The sequence below is a fragment of the Chionomys nivalis genome, chromosome 23, assembly GCF_950005125.1.
Source record: "Chionomys nivalis chromosome 23, mChiNiv1.1, whole genome shotgun sequence".
In the NCBI taxonomy this organism is placed as follows: Eukaryota; Metazoa; Chordata; class Mammalia; order Rodentia; family Cricetidae; genus Chionomys; species Chionomys nivalis.
The window spans coordinates 2,405,623-2,421,764 of NC_080108.1; the positions used below are offsets into that span (position 1 = coordinate 2,405,623).

The following is a 16,142-nucleotide window of genomic DNA, read 5'->3' on the forward strand; positions in this document are numbered from 1 at the left end:
ACCCGAATTTGGTTCCTGGGACCCTCCTCGTGCAAGGAGAGCTAGAAAACTGCTGCAGGTGGTTCTTGGGCCGCACAGGGGATGGGGCACAGTGCCCCCATAAATGGATTTATATATACATATACAAACAAAAATAATAATTCAATGCAGGGATTAAAAATAAAAAACGATAACCAACATTCAAAGTCTGGACAAAGCGGTGAAAGCTCAATAATAGTGTGAAATGTGTATGTATATACACACACACATATATATGTATATACACACATTCATACATACACGTGGAATATATACATATGTGTGTATATATGTGTGGCATATATAATAATAATTATTACATATATATGATATATATTGCACACTTACAAGAAAGTTTTGGGGTAGGTGAAGAAAGTCAAGGCTCCTACACCCTGTGGCACAGGTCAAACCTGGGTTCTCACGCCCACTCCCAGTTGATTACAGCACCTGCGCGGAGAGACACCTCCTCGCTCCTCAACCTCAGTCTCTCTGTTAGTGGTGGTTTCAAAGATGACCTTCGGGGCTGCGCGGAGTTCAGTTTCCGGAGTGCGCCAAGTTCAAGCAGGCGACCTCAGGCCCGGCGCCGGGCGCTGCCACTGGGGGCGCGGGGGTCGCCTGGACCCCTGAGCTAGGACGCCGCGCGCGTGCGCAGTGGTCTCGGGCTCTGCTGACCGTTGTCCCATCCACCGCTGCCCAGGGACGGCTCCCCCGCCGCCTCGCCTGCCTCCTCCCCCTCCCCGGCTCTGGTCACAGCTCTGCAGCGCAGCCGGGGAGGGGAGGAGCCCTCCAGCGCAGAACCGGGGCTCTCGGCTCGGCCCGCCCAGAGGGGCGTGGGAGGGCGGGGCGGCGGACTTCGGACTCCAGCCCCCACGCTCGGCTTTGCCTGCTGCCCTCCGCTCTCCCCGGCCGTCAGGGAGCCATGTCTGCGCTGCTGGGGCTCCGGCCCGAGGTGCAGGACACCTGCACCTCGCTGGGGCTGATGCTCTTGGTCGTGCTGCTCATGGGGCTGGCCCGCGTGATCGCCCGGAGACAGCGGCACAGGCCCACGGCCCACGCCTTCATCCTGGAGTTTCTAGCCACCTTCCAGCTCTGCTGCTGCACCCACGAGCTCCAACTGCTGAGTGAGCAGGAACCCGCGCACCCCACCTGGACGCTGACCCTCATCTACTTCTTTTCCTTGGTGCATGGCCTGACCCTGGTGGGCACAGCTAGCAACCCGTGCGGCGTGATGATGCAGATGATTCTGGGGGGTATGTCCCCGGAGTCGGGGGCCATGAGGCTGTTGGCTCAGCTGGTTAGCGCCCTGTGCAGCAGGTACTGCGTAAGCGCCCTGTGGAGCCTGAGTCTGACCAAGTACCACTTCAACGAGAGGAGCTTAGCTTGCAAGAATCCCATCCACACGGACATGTCCAAAGCGATCATCACAGAGGCCATCTGCTCCTTCATTTTCCACAGCGCTCTACTGCACTTCCAGGAGGTCCGAGCCAAGCTTCGCATCCACCTGCTGGCTGCACTCATCACCTTTTTGGCCTATGCAGGTTTGTCCTTCCCACAAAACACTAGACTAGGCGGTACCGAACCCCCATGACCAGAGGTTCCAAGTTCTTTACCGATACATTTGAGCCCGCTACTCCGATGTGATGGAATACTTGCACCCTTCCCCGGGCCCCTTATTATTATTCTGACCACCTTGCAGCAAGTGCCTAGCGGTTGGCGCCAACATACAGATCGTCATTCAGTGCTGTTTTGAACACCCAGAGAAAGCAGACACTCAGGTGCCGAAACTAAGATGTCGTTAGATTACTGCCAAGGGCTTAGATAGCCTACAAGGGGCTGTTTTAATGTCAGAAAGGTGGCTTATCAGTTACGGCTCTCATGCCAAGCTGGTATAGATTGCTTTTGACACCCTTACTGAGAAATGATCCCGGCTAAAGTTCCTTCCAGCTTGAAGTGCATGGTTGGTCAGGAGTTAAGAGTGGGGAACAGAAGTTCCGTATTGCGTTTCCTACAGACACTTGCCGGATTTCCTTTTGGAGAGTTACATGGGAATTTTTAAAGTAACCTAGCATGAAAGGTGTGTTTCAAAATTAAATTGTGCTCAAACACGCTCTTTAAAAACAAGTAAGTCTCAGCTAGGAGTGGTGGCACACGCCTTTAATCCCAGCACTCGGTAGCCGGAGGCCAGAGGGTAAAGGTAAATTCAAGGCCAGACGGTAGTAAATACTGAAATCCTGTCTACTGAAAACAAAACAAAAACCAGAAAAAGATATCCAGAAGTCTTATTTACTTATTTACCTTGACAAACCTCGGCTTTAATGATAAAATGACCTTTCTGGGTCATTTAAAAGAATGGGATTTACTGGGATTTAGTGGAATTATAAAAATGTTCTAGAGGCATGAATACACTGAAAGAGACTTATAGTAATAGTCTCTCCTCTCCCATTAAAGGTGGAGCCATGGGAAATGGAGCTCAGGGCTCTGGGTTCAGTCCCCGGTGTGGCAAACAAAATTCCTTTAAACTGAGGAAAGTATACTTCAAGTGTGTTTGACTTCCTAGGGTAAGATGAAAGACTACCCAATTTCCCTTCTTTGGACCTAGCACTAGTTTCTTAGTAGACACACATGGAAATCCACTGTGTGGGGCACAGAAGAGGGCAGGTGCACATCTGAGGGGCCAGTGCATAAGCTTCAGCTAAAGCAGAAACATTGCTATGCGTGAGCCGTGTTAGGCACAGTTTAAAACCCAGGCAGGTGATTCATAATCCTAGTGCTGGAGAAGTAGAGGCAGGAGGATTAAGGTCATCTTCTGCTACATGGTGGGTGTGAGGTCAGTCTCTAAAAACCAAAAATTTTGAGATTTGTTTATAGTTATAAAAAAGAAAACCATTGCCAGGTGGTGGTGGTGGTGGTACACGCCTTTAATCCCAGCACTAGGGAGGCAGAGGCAGGCGGATCTCTGTGGGTTTGAGGACAGTCTGGTCTACAAGAGCGAGTTCCAGGACAGTCTCTAAAACTACAGAGAAACCCTGTATCAAAAAACAAAAACAACAACAAAAAGAAAGCCATTCATGATCCCTGGATCTTTCTCATTCTGCCTCACTGCCCCTGCCTCTGTTGACTGTTGTGGCGCTGGTGTTCTTCCTGTATTTTTATGTTTTTAGTGCCAAGTTATGATTCCATAAATAGTATACATACTATTAACTATTCCTGGGCTCAGAATGTATTTCAAAGTAAGAATGCTGGCCTATGCACATGGCCCTGGTCTCACCCAGGGGTAAAAATGGCATTCCAAAGAGAAGCAGAGTGACACTTGAAGTCAAGTGGAAGACTCTAGAATACCGTTTCGAGGGCTCTGAAACTCTGCCGGTTTCCTGAATGTGACTACTCACATTACGGGGGGCGGGGGGGGGTGACCAATCATCAGAGGATCTCAACAATCTGTTCAGATCACCGAGGCGGTGTAAAAATATGCCCACCTGGCGCAGAGATCCGCCTCTCACTGCCCTGGGAAGGAGCTCGGCAGTGGCGCGGGTTAAAGTTCTCCCCAGGTAATCCCATTATGAAACCACGGTTGTGAACACCCGCTCTGGAGTCCAGACCTGCCTTGGCCACTTCCGCAGCCGCTAGCTCCATGTGCCTGTTTAGATGAAAGCGTGGGCACCGCAGGCAGCAGGCCCATCGCACATCCGCTCACCGCACTGCCACGGGACGGGGCTTGAGACTCCAGGGCTGGAACCAAACACACAGCTAGTTATAAAGCTACATCAATTCAATCTATTACAGATGTGTTTTTACACTGTCTTTCTACCAGTGTAAGGGAGATAAGTCCCCCCACGGTACCTGATACAGACCAGATCACTTTGCTAAAGATTTATTAGTCATCTTAATTCTTACAGTCATCCCTGGATGAGCTCATCGTTATTATTCCAGAGTGAGTAAAACAAGTGACAGCCAGCAGTGAAATGCCTTGCCTTGGGCTGCAGACCCTGGCTCACCCGGCTGAGCGGTGGGGTAGCGCTCAGACCACTATTGCGCTTCCTCAGGAGTTACAAAGGCACGCAGATCACGTACGGTTTGGGAATGAAAAGGGAATGAAGTTCTGACATACGCCATGTGGACGAACGTGACGTGAAGCAGAAGAAGCCAGGCACAAAAGGGCTAATACTGAAGACTACTTCCAGGAAACACACTATACAGACAAATTCCAAGAGTAAGGAAGTAATTAGAGGCGACCAGAACAGGGGACGAGGAAAGAACGGGTTGGGGTGCATGACTGATTAGGTGCGGGGTTTGTGTTTGAAGCAATGGAACGCTTTTTGGAAAGATTGGATCAGGGATGTTGGTGGAGGCCTGTAACCTGGGGAAGCTAAGGCAAGAGGATGATAAATTCAGGTAAGCCTGGGCTACATAGTGAGTTTGAGGCCAGCCTAGGCTACACAAGATCCTATCATAAACAGGATGGAAAGGAAGAACACTGGGAAAACTTCAGGGACTGGGATACTTCTGGGAAAAGACGGTGCGGCTGCAAATACCACGAACAGCAGATGGCAAGCTTTATGACGTATGTGCATGTGAGAATTTAACATTTTTAATTATTAAATGATTCTGTTGCCGATGAATCCTTAAACCCCGGGTTAAACGGGCTTCTAATTTTAAGGTCTTACAGAGACATGGCTTTGCTTCTATGCAGTGTGAAACTCCAGGAGGAAGGCGTGGAACAGGCCTGAGGTTTTATCCAGCGTGGGTGGCCCCAGAGAAGCCACCTTGGAAACGGCCACACTTAATGCTTATCACCGTCATAACTGTTCTGCCGAGAATGTGCTTTGGACTAGGTGAATGTCTGGTGCGGATTTGAGCACAGAGCTGTAGGCTCCTAGTGTTGTGTGTGGGGCTCAGTACCCCATTCTTATGGCTGGAGGCTCAGCCTATGCACTCTGAACTTTCACATGTGAGCAGAGAGAGGCCTCTTGTCGTTACCACGTACATACTGACTGGCTCTCGGCTTTCCTCACAAAAGAGAAAAGCTTTGTAGGTAAGCAGAGCCATCAACTGTCTTTTTTTTTTTTTTTTTTAAAGATGGAGTCTTTTCTTGCCTGTGTTGTTACCCAGGCTGCTCTCAAATGCCCACTTAATTGATCCGTCCACCTCAGCTTCCGTTCTCTGAAAATTTCTTTATTTTGTATGTGTACGGGGGGTACATGCGCTAGCCCCTATGCAGACGGCCGAGGACAACTTGATAATGCCACATCTCCCCTTCCACCACGTGGGTCCCTCGGGTTGTCCTCAGGTTGTCAAGCAAATACCTTAAGCTTCGGAGCCATCTTGCTGGCCTCACCTGTGCTTCCTGAACAGCTGGGGTTCCAGGTATGCAATGCCAGGCACGTAACTGCAGAGCTGTAAGCTACTGATGAAGGTAATGGAGAAATGCATTCGCTTTCTGTGCATTTTTAAAACGTTAAGCATGTACGTGTAGTTCCTCATGTGTAGAATTTTAAACTACACGCTGTCTATGACATAATGCCTGTATCCCCCTACACAGTAAGCTATGAGCAGAGCTCAGACATGCTCTCCAGATCTGGAGCTAGGACCCAGCAGATTATCACCGCACAAGCAGTCAGACTTTCTAACTTCTCCCCGCCCCTCCCCGGAGAAACTGTAGTATTTTTACTTGATCCACCATCACTTCTGGGTTTTTAGTATCCGTCCAGCCATGACTGCAGGTGAGAGTATTTGTCCAACAAAAAAGGAACTAAGAGCTTAAATATATCTTCATTTAAAACAGGAACCAAATAAAATGAATACAATCACCAATTTCCAAATGAAAATTAGTTTCCAGACAGGTGAGACAGCTCAGCGGGTAAAGACGCTTGCCACCAGGCCTTACAACCTGAGTCTGATCCCTGGGACCCACGTGGTGTGAGGAAAACCACTCTGAAAGTTGTCCCCTGACCACCACGTGAACGCTGAGGTGCTCAGGTGCATCCCCTCACCAGATAAACACAAACAAACCAAAAACTAGTTTAAACAACGGTCCCAAATTTTTCACAACACCGGTCTAATTTCGTTAAGAGGCCAGGTGGCGTTGGACTGTGTGCCCTTAGGCATTTGTGTCCTCAGTTTCCCCATCTTTAAGATGGGCACTACTATCTCAGCGGGTATGAGGAACTGCATTTCAAACTCACAGCTTGTTCCTGGCATAAACAAGGAAATGTGGCTTTTGTCCTTATTTCTCTGCCCTGCCATTTCCCACGGGTCTCCTGTATTGTGTGAACATTTTTGCAGGATTGCTAATCGACCTCACATTTCCTTCTGCCAGCAGTGTGGCATGAAGACAGCCCAGCACAGCCACCGGAGCCTGAGGAGAAATTCCCTCCCAGCTAGAATCCACCTGAGGCAGCACAGAACCCCCCACCCCCAGGCTTCTCAGGAAGAGCTGGACTGAGCCGGCATCAAAGGCGGGCAACACCCCAGCTTTACTTTTAAAATCCTAATTTTTAAGTTTTACTTACTCTTTATTTTCTTGTGTATGACATCATTCGAGAAAGCCACAGGGTGAATAAACCACTATGTGGCACCTAGCAGGATAGTCCCCCGAGGAACCCTCACCTGTGTTAACCTTGTGCCCTGCCCTTTTCCTATAGGACCATCTAAAATCAGAAAAAAGAAAAACCCTTACTTTGCTTCATTCTAGCCTTCATTTATTTATTGAGCATATAGGTAGTAATTTACAAAACTGAGTCAATCTAATGATTGTGTTTATGTAAACATAAAAGCACATATCTCTGTATTCTTTTCCATGTGGTTGTTTAGTGTTTATCTTGGAGATTTATGTTTGTAAAAAATTTTCTAATTTCTTCAGAATAGTGCATTTATTCCAAATACACTTGTCTGTCTAACCACCTTTCTGGGATTTGACTTCCCTAGTTCTCTGCTATAAACGAACATGTGTCTTCTCATCCCTAAGTCTCAATGTTACTCTAGAACAGTTCCTATAAGTCTCAATGTTACTCTAGAACAGTTCCTATAAGTCTCAATGTTACTCTAGAACAGTTCCTATCTGGGACTGTCTGGTGATACCTGAGGTTTTGCAAAGTTGAGAAGGGGTGGGCTGCCAGCATCTAGTTGATAAGGGCCAAAGATGTCACTAAATGTCCTGCAGGACACGGGACAGCCCCTAACAACCAAGGACTATATAGTAAAACAGCAAAATGCCCTGTTTAGGCTTCTGCTACCACATAAGCCAAAACTGATGTGGAGTTCCTGCTTCAATTAAAGCTGTTGGTATGTAATAATTATTTATTTCTCATGGTTCTTTGTTCTTTCTATCCAGTTGCTTAATGATCTGTGTGTGTATGTGTGTTGGGGTGCATATGTGAAGGAGCCAGATGTGGGGGTGCATACGCGAAGGACCCAGCTGTGGGGTGCATATGTGAAGGACCCACGTGATGCTGATGTTGAGTAGATGCTTTCATTTTGGGGTGAGATGGGCAAACCTGAGATCACTCATGCACCTGTTCTGTTTTGGCAGTAGTGGGATCAAATGCCATGAAGGCTTGCTCACATCTGGCCACGGGTGCTTGTCATCTGGGGCACCTTGGTCCCCTCCACGGAGCCTCTCGCCCTTCAGCAGCCTAGACCACTAACAGGTGCAGAACATTGTTCCAAGAAAGCAAAGAAGTGGGCTGGAGAGATGGCTCAGTGGTTAAGAGCATTGCCTGTTCTTCCAAAGGTCCTGAGTTCAATTCCTGGCAACTGCATGGTGGCTCACAACCATCCGTAATGAGGTCTGGTGCCCTCTTCTGGCCTGCAGGCACACACACAGACAGAATATTGTATACATAATAAATAAATATTTTTTTTTTTTTTAAAAAGAAAGAAAGCAAAGAAGTGTGGGTCCAGACAACACAGCGACTCAGAATTCTGCATCCAGAACGCGGGATGACCTCTGCTGCACTTTGTCAGTTCGAATCAGAGCTGACCCCCACCCGAGGGACGCCGTGGTCCTAGTCGCAGTCCCCACAGGCCCTGAGGGTCCAAGGACAGGGAAGGGACAGAGCTTCAGTTCCGAGACCTAAGAGATCTCATGATGTCGGACCTAACAGTCTTCATATGCCATGGCCCGCGGCACTGCAAACAAGTTGTCGGGTCAAAGGCTCAGGCGTTTCTAATGACAAATGTCTTTAAAAGCTACAGGGCACTCGTATGATCTTAAACCATGACATTACAAAGATCTGGACATCTTTACGTTTCTGCCCATGGCGTTTAGTTCAAAGGGACCCAATTTACTCTGTTTCTGTGGATACTGTAAAGAGCAGCTGCCAATCAAACAATTCTCTTGAACTTAGCGCTAAGGGTCCCCAGATCTCATTAGGGCTGACATTCCAGGGTGGCTGTTGGAGAATGATTCTGATGTCCTCAGATGACACCCGTTTATAGCTGCTGGGGCACGAGTCGCCTTTGTGCTGTCAGACTGGTTGGTGAATTCAGTCCACTGCTCAGTAGCCTCCTCTCAACAGCGCCGTTCTTGGCCTGGAGAATCTCAGTAGTGAGTCCCAGGAAAGGCTCCCAATTCCCAGCTCCACTTGACCCCTTTCCATCAAGACAGATAACATGCTACAGAGGCCTATGTCTGTCACAGCCCATGTGTGTGAAGAAGCATCCATTTGGAAGGGCAGAGATGTCACTGTCGTGGGGCACGCCATGGGCACTAGCAAATACACCGCTACAAGCTCTGCCAAGCAGTGTTGGTCAGTCATCCAGCCTTCCTTCCCTTGTTTGCTATGACTACACCAGGAGGCCATTGTGGCTAGGCTGGCTGCCACCACATCCAGGAACATCCAGGATCCACCTGTCTCCACCCCCAATGCTGCAGTTAGGAGCACATGCAGCACCTACCCGTCTGGGGACTCGAACTCAGGTCTCCCTTCATACTCCTGTAGCTAGCACTCTAGCCCTCATTTCTTTTTTTTTGGTTTTTCGAGACGGGGTTTCTCTGTGGTTTTGGAGCCTGTCCTGGAACTAGCTCTTGTAGACCAGGCTGGTCTCGAACTCACAGAGATCCGCCTGCCTCTGCCTCCCAAGTGCTGGGATTAAAGGCGTGCGCCACCACGCCCGGCTGGCCCTCATTTCTTAATCCTTGTAACTGCTTTCTGTCTTTGAGTTCTGCCATTCAGTCACCTAAGCACTCTGCTGATGGCAAAACATGCTTCGGTCTATTCTACTTTCCGTTTTTCATGTAAAGGCACGCGTGTGCTCAGGAGGGGCTGCGCCGTTACCTCCATACACAGGCATGTGTGTGCTCAGGAGGGGCTGCGCTGTTTCATGTCTAACCACAGTCCCCTCTCACCCCGTCACTCACAGGAGGGAGCCTCACCGGAGCGCTGTTTAACCCGGCTCTGGCACTGTCTCTGCACTTCCCCTGCTTTGATGAATCCTTCTACCAGTTCTTTGTAGTATACTGGATTGCTCCTTCTCTAGGTAAGCATATTTTTATTTATTATAGGTTAGGATATTTTAGTAGATTAATTATGTGTGTGGGTGTTTTGCATGCATGTACACTGCTTGTGTGCCTAGTGCCCTTGGATCTCCTGGAACTGGAGTTAGCAGATGGGTGTGAGCTGTCATGTGGGTGCTGGGAATTTTTGTTTGTTTTTTGTTTTTTCGAGACAAGGTTTCTCTGTAGCTTTGGTGCCTGTCCTGGAACTAGCTCCTGTAGACCAGGCTGGCCTCGAACTCAAACCACCACCAGGCTAAACCAATTGCTTTGAAGAGCAAACAGTGCTCTTAACTGCCAAGCCATCTTTCCAGCCTCCAGGGTTAAATATTTTAAAATATTGTATCTCAAAATATGACAATATATGAGCCAGGAATGGTGACACATGCCTTTAATCCCAGCACTCGGGAGGATCTCTTTAAGTTAGAAAGTTTGAGGCTAGCCTGGTCTACAAAAGCAAGTTCCAGGACAGTCAGGGATGTTACACAGAGAAAACAAAACCAAACCACACAAGAATGTTATACTATCAATTTCTGAAGCCAGAGAAGAGACAAAAGGAAAAACTTAGCGTGCTAGAAAAGCATTTTTATTTCATGCTGTGTCCCTGGAAGCTGGGTGTGCAGGGGCATTCACCCATGCATATGTGGAGACTAGAGGGTGATTTTTTGGGTCCATGACTCTCTATTTTTATGATAAGGTTTTTCACTGAACCCGGAGCTCTCCTGTTCTGGCTAGACTGCCCGGCCAGCGAGCTCAGTGTCTATCCATCTCTGTCCCCAACTCCAAGGTTAGGCTTACAAGGCACATGCTGCCACGCCCAACTTTTATGCAGGACCTGGGATCCAAATTCAGGTCCTCATGATCACACAAGCACTTACCCACCGAGCCAACGCCCCAGCTCCTGATGCTGTCTGGACAGACGGCTGCAGATATGGTTTAGCATTTCCCTAATTGAAGGAGGACAATGAAGGATCGTCACTCCATCCAAAAATAATCCTTCAGTTGCACCTGGAGTGCAGCCTGAAATTCTAGTGACTGCTGAGGCAGGAGGATTACAAGCATAAGGCCTGCTTGGGCTACAAGGCAAGTTCAAGTCCAGCCTGGACAACTTACTGAGACTGTCCCAAAAGGCAGTGTGAAGACCAGGACGAGATAACAGTGGTAGAGAACTCGCCCTGCATGCCCAGGTCCTTGGGTTCTAATCTAGGCCATAATAACTTTTTAATAGCCAGAGAAGTGGCTCTGCTGTAGTTTTTGCCTGGCCCTGGGCGCAACCCCAGCACTGCATAAAACCGGGGATGGTGGTCACACCTGTAGCCGGGGATGGTGGTCACGCCTGTAGCTGGGGTGGTGGTCACACCTGTAGCTGGGGATGGTGGTCACGCCTGTAGCTGGGGTGGTGGTCACACCTGTAGCTGGGGATGGTGGTCACGCCTGTAGCCAGGGGGGGGGGTGCTGGTCACGCCTGTAGCCGGGGTGCTGGTCACACCTGTAGCTGGGGTGGTGGTCACGCCTGTAGCCGGGGATGGTGGTCACGCCTGTAGCTGGGGTGGTGGTCACACCTGTAGCTGGGGTGGTGGTCACGCCTGTAGCTGGGGTGGTGGTCACGCCTGTAGCTGGGGTGGTGGTCACACCTGTAGCTGGGGATGGTGGTCACGCCTGTAGCCGGGGGGGGGGGGGGTGCTGGTCACGCCTGTAGCCGGGGTGCTGGTCACGCCTGTAGCGGGGGGGGGGGGGGGTGGGGGGGGTGCTGGTCACGCCTGTAGCAGGGGTTGGTGGAAGCAGGAGCAGAAGTTCAAGGTCACTCTCAATTACACAGAGAGTTTGAGACCAGTCTGCCCTACACAAAACTTATCTCAAAAATGATAAAATCAACCTTCTTTTTTTTTTGCACTCAATACTTCTTTTCCCCAAATCTGTGAGTTCCAAACTAAATGTCATTTAATCATTTAGATTGCTTTCCATACTTGTCAAAGAGCATCCTGTACAACACTGTAGTCCATGTAGCCTCACAATGACCCCCAAGTCCCATCCGCATTACTGCAGTCAGGATCAGGACGGGAACGTGGCCCACGAAGTGCGTGCTTAGCATGCTCGAGGCTCTATCCATCGTATCAGAGAAACAATTCTTTTAAAGAGGGATCAAGGAATGTAACTATAAAGATAATACGCATTTTATATATTGCCAGTGTTTATGTTACCAGCATTTCTTCCTTTTCCATAGCCATCAGCTAAATAAAATAGGCAAAATACCTATGCAATAAAAGTAATTTATAAAAAGTTAAAAAAAATTGAAGATTTGAGGTTGGAGGCGCTACTCAGTGGTCACAGCTTGTCTAGTGTATGCAAAGCCTGGATTTAAGACACAACATTGCAAAAATAACAAACACAAAAATGAAGCATTACTAATATGCAAGTAATTGTTTTAAACTATAAAGACTGAAGCACTGGTTTTAGGTATTTGCTTGGGACACATCTGTAAAACCCGCTATGATGAGGCCCATGAAGCAAGAGCGAGAGCCTCACATACACACACATACACACCCGGACACGCTGGGTGAATATCCCAAGGGAGCTATCCGGGTATTTCCTCCCTTGGAGTCCCACCTACTCTCCAGAGATTTTTCTTTTCTTTAATCTATGTTTGCTCTACTTTAAAACAACAAAAACATCAAAATGTGAGCTCCTGCCTCGTAGCCACCTTTGAGGCATGGAGAAATCTCGGCCACTTGGCCGGGGGGTGGGGTGGGGGGGTGGGGGGGGTGGGGAACAAAGGACTTAAGCGCAGGGTTTCTTACCGGCCTGGAGCGAAGCGGAAGTAGAGCGTCTACTTCGGCCGTAATCCCCGGTGCGCACCATTGTTGCCAGACTGAGGAGAAGCGCGAGCACAATCTTAATTTGTTCCCACACAGCCATACCGCCTTCCCTACAAACCTTGGGTTTTGTCTTCCAGGTGTGCTGCTGATGATCCTGACGTTCAGCTTTTTCCTTCCGTGGCTGCACAACAACCAAACGACGAACAAAAAGGAGTAACGACTCCCAAAGACTCAAACTCAGTCACCGGAGAGTCAGGGGGGTCTGACCCATGTGACCCCCTCTCAAACTCTGGCCGCACTGGACTCGCTGCTGTCTCAACATCCTCTGTGGATGGCGTCTACCTGCACTTAAAATTACTGTGAAAATGAGGTAGCCTGTCTTTCCCAGCTAAGCCTGTTCTTCTGAGTGATGTATTAAATGCTGCTAGAAAAGGCTCATTCATTAATCCTCTATTCCCCGGTGATAAAAAACCAAGTGAATACAAAGTTAAGTGGGAGAGGACCGAAGAAATTCTGTACTGTCCCTCTGAATGACCTGGGCTCCAAGCTCAAGCGTCACACTCGGGGAGCTAAAAGAGGTGCTTTTCAGCCACATCTCAGTGACACCATCAGTGATGGCATCTCTTAATAGAAGAGTTGGTTTGACACAGGGTCTCACTTGTGGCCTGGCTGGCCTCAAACATGCAGTGATCCTTTCGCCTCTGCCTCCCAAAAATTACAGAGGTGTACCGTCACAACCAGGGTTTGTTTTATTTTTGTTTTGGGGGTATGGGCTCACATGATGTAGCCCAGGTCGGCCTTGAACTCACCATCCCCTTGAGTGCTGGGATTATAGATTTATACTACCGCAACTGCCTCAGGTTCCCTAGCTTTTAAATATATTCTAACCCTGAAACAGACGGTTTCAGCCAATTGTCTTAATAGAATGTGGTAAAACACCCCACAGCCAGGATTTGATCTCTTCACTTCTCAATTGCACTTTGACAGCTCCCTGGAGATGCAGGTGGGTTCTTGCTCTGTGGCTTTATTTCTGTAATGACGCACTGGCATGCTCAAATGACATTCCAACGGCAAACCGTGGGAACGAGTTGTTCACCTCCAGTTTACCGCTCAGGAGCTAAGCCTAGAGGTGTGCTTTGTGCCCCCACCTACGGCGAGGCAAATGTAACTCTACACGAACTTCTCAGCAACAAAAACTCCTTCCAGCCAGCAGAGACTGGAGGAAAAGGTTCTCAATATTAAATTCTTTTTATGAAATTTAGAAACTCAGTATTTTCCTTTCTTCTTTTTGTGTGTGTATGTGCATATGAGTGCATGTATGTGTATGCACATGTATGTGCAGGTACCCCAGGACGCCAGAAGAGGATCTCCTGGAGTTGGAGTTACAGGTGGTTGTCGGGAATTGAACTTGGGACCTCTGGAAGAACAGCCAGTGCTCTTAACCTGAGCCATCTCTCCAGCTCCAGCAAGTGCTCTTAACTGATGAGCCGTCTCTTCAGGCCTTTAGCGTTTCTTCATTGAAAGCCTTATTATGAAGTCCAAATTTTTTAAATTTAAATTTCTATCTCATTATTTTGTGTGTAACATGTGTCAGTACACGCTATGGCACGTGTTCGGAGAGCGGAACCCACCTTCACGATCTCCATGAATCTCCACTTCCATGTACTTCAGCTTCCTTCCATCTTCCCTGAGGTCCTGGTGATGGAACCCAGGTTGCTAGGTATGGGCTGCGATGCCTTTACCCCGCCGGGCCATCTTGCTGGCCTTGAAATCTAATTACAAAGATTCCAGACCATACAAGCTACACACAATCTTTGACCACACTACCGGTTTTATGGTGTGTGTGTGAGTGTGTGAGAGAGAGAGGGAGAGAGATATCACCTGCTTGAGTAGTAATGAGCATTCAGCTGGAGAGAGAGAGAGGAGAGAGAGAGAGAGATATCACCTGCTTGAGTAATAATGAGCATTCAGCTGGTAAGTTGCCAGGTAACAGCACTGTGTGGTGGTGAGCCTCCAGACAGTGGCTGGGGCAGTGTGTTACTAAGTCCACACGGAAGCCAGTCAGGTAGATAAGATAATACGCTTCATCATACACCAGTATGTACCATAACAGTGCTTTAAATGAGAGGTTTCAAAATTGGGACAGATAACTACATGCATATGCTCTCAAAGTCCTTCTCCAGGGACAGGCACACTTCCTCCAGAAGTGTGCACCCCCTAAACCTGCCTCCAAATAAAATCTTTTAGAGAAAGTATCTTAACAAGGACTCAAGAAGTTGGGCGGTGGTGGCGCACGCCTTTAATCCCAGCACTCGGGAGGCAGAGGCAGGCGGATCTCTGTGAGTTCGAGGCCAGCCTGGTCTACAAGAGCTAGTTCCAGGACAGGAACCAAAAGCTTCGGAGAAACCCTGTCTCGAAAATTCAAAAAAAAAAAAAAAAAAAACAAAAAAAAAACCCCTAAGGACTCAAGAAGACGACACGATCGATAACTGCATAGCGTCAGGTAGCCGGTGGCCTGCTTTCACTGAAGTAGCCGTGAGGGCACATTCTGTCAGGCCTGGCCCGTATTAGGCCACTTTCACATATATTTTTACAGGAAAACTTATAGTGCTGGCTTCTCTTCCAATTTGAGGCCTGCATGCCATCCTGGCAACACAACCAAACAATGACAGTTCCCCTTAAAACCACCTTGCCTTTAAAACTGACGCTGAGTTTCCTTTAGTTCCAGTAACACGCGCGTTCCACAGCTTGACAGAAAGGAAGGGGCTGCTACTCGGCAAAGGCCCAACCTCTGAACTGAACTGTTTGTCCTGCGTTCCACCGGGTGCCACTTCCTGCTCACTGGGCCCTAAGGTGGAACTTCCTGTCCTGAGGGCTGCTTGAGCTGATAGTGTTTATTCTGGGAAAGGTTTAGGAGGTGTGGCTTCTGGGGAAGCGTGTCACTGGGGGTGGGCTTCGAGAGTCAGGACCTAGCCCTGCTTCTGCGCTCTGTCCTGTATTTGTGGCTGGAGATGTGCTCTGTGCTCCGTCAGCTTCCTGCTCCTGTCACGCTGGACTCTCATCCCCCTTAAACCATTAAGCCACAACAAACAACTCTTTCCTTCATGAAGAAAAAGTTGACGTTGTGTCTGTGTGAATATATGGCATGTGTGTGCAGGAACCTGTGGAGCCAGAGGCCCAGGCAGTTCTGAGCTCGTTCCTGCCTCTTTGTGGTATGTTATTGTCTCGGTAACCGAAGCCCACAGAGGGATCCTCCCAACGTCTTGGCCTCTGAGCTCCTTGGCTGTCTCTCTTTTTGAGAGTGTCCTTTGCTCGACCTGAGTTCCACTTTAGCTACAAGTATGTCAGTAAACAAAATCTAAGAGCTCAAATTCTAACTTCCAGTTCTAACCCCTCTTCGCTCCCTCACTCCGGTGCCCCATCTCCAGTGACCTCATGTACTCTTCTCTACTCATGGGCAATCCTGTCACTAACATGCCCCCCCGCCCCCCGCCGTATCCTTAGTGCCCTTCCCTGTCTGTCACACTAACACATGCTAACAACTTAGTCACACGGAACTGTGCTTACTCTATGTGCTACAGAACACAACATCAACTTGTTTCTCTACCCGCCATCCATACGCACAGCTGGACTTTTTTGTGGGGGGACTGAGTGATGCTGAGGATGAACCCAGGCTGTGCGCATGCCTGGTAAGTGCTCCGGCGCTAAGCCATACCCTCAGGTCTCCGACAGTGCCTTTCCTGCTGGAGCTGGCCACATCTGGGTGGATTTGCCACTACAATCTTGTTAGTTTTATGAAAATGGCTGCAGTCTCA

At 48.8% G+C, this 16,142-nt stretch overlaps 1 protein-coding gene across 1 annotated transcript; it reads left to right on the forward strand.

Annotated features, from left to right (window-relative positions):
* The first annotated feature begins 546 nt into the window (after positions 1 to 546).
* Aqp11 (aquaporin 11) lies at positions 547 to 13,581 on the forward strand. Its single transcript, XM_057756556.1, has 3 exons — positions 547 to 1,556; positions 9,379 to 9,495; positions 12,465 to 13,581. Exons 1-3 carry the CDS (start codon positions 938 to 940, stop codon positions 12,542 to 12,544), a joined length of 816 nt encoding a protein of 271 aa, XP_057612539.1. The 5' UTR covers positions 547 to 937; the 3' UTR covers positions 12,545 to 13,581.
* Positions 13,582 to 16,142: the final 2,561 nt, after the last annotated feature.

Excerpts from the sequence above, each read along its gene's own strand:
- Aqp11 (XM_057756556.1), top strand. The coding sequence starts at position 938 with ATGTCTGCGCTGCTGGGGCTCCGGCCCGAGGTGCAGGACACCTGCACC. Across the intron at positions 1,557-9,378 it reads CACCTTTTTGGCCTATGCAG|GAGGGAGCCTCACCGGAGCG; the intron begins GTTTGTCCTTCC and ends CGTCACTCACAG. Across the intron at positions 9,496-12,464 it reads CTGGATTGCTCCTTCTCTAG|GTGTGCTGCTGATGATCCTG; the intron begins GTAAGCATATTT and ends TTTGTCTTCCAG.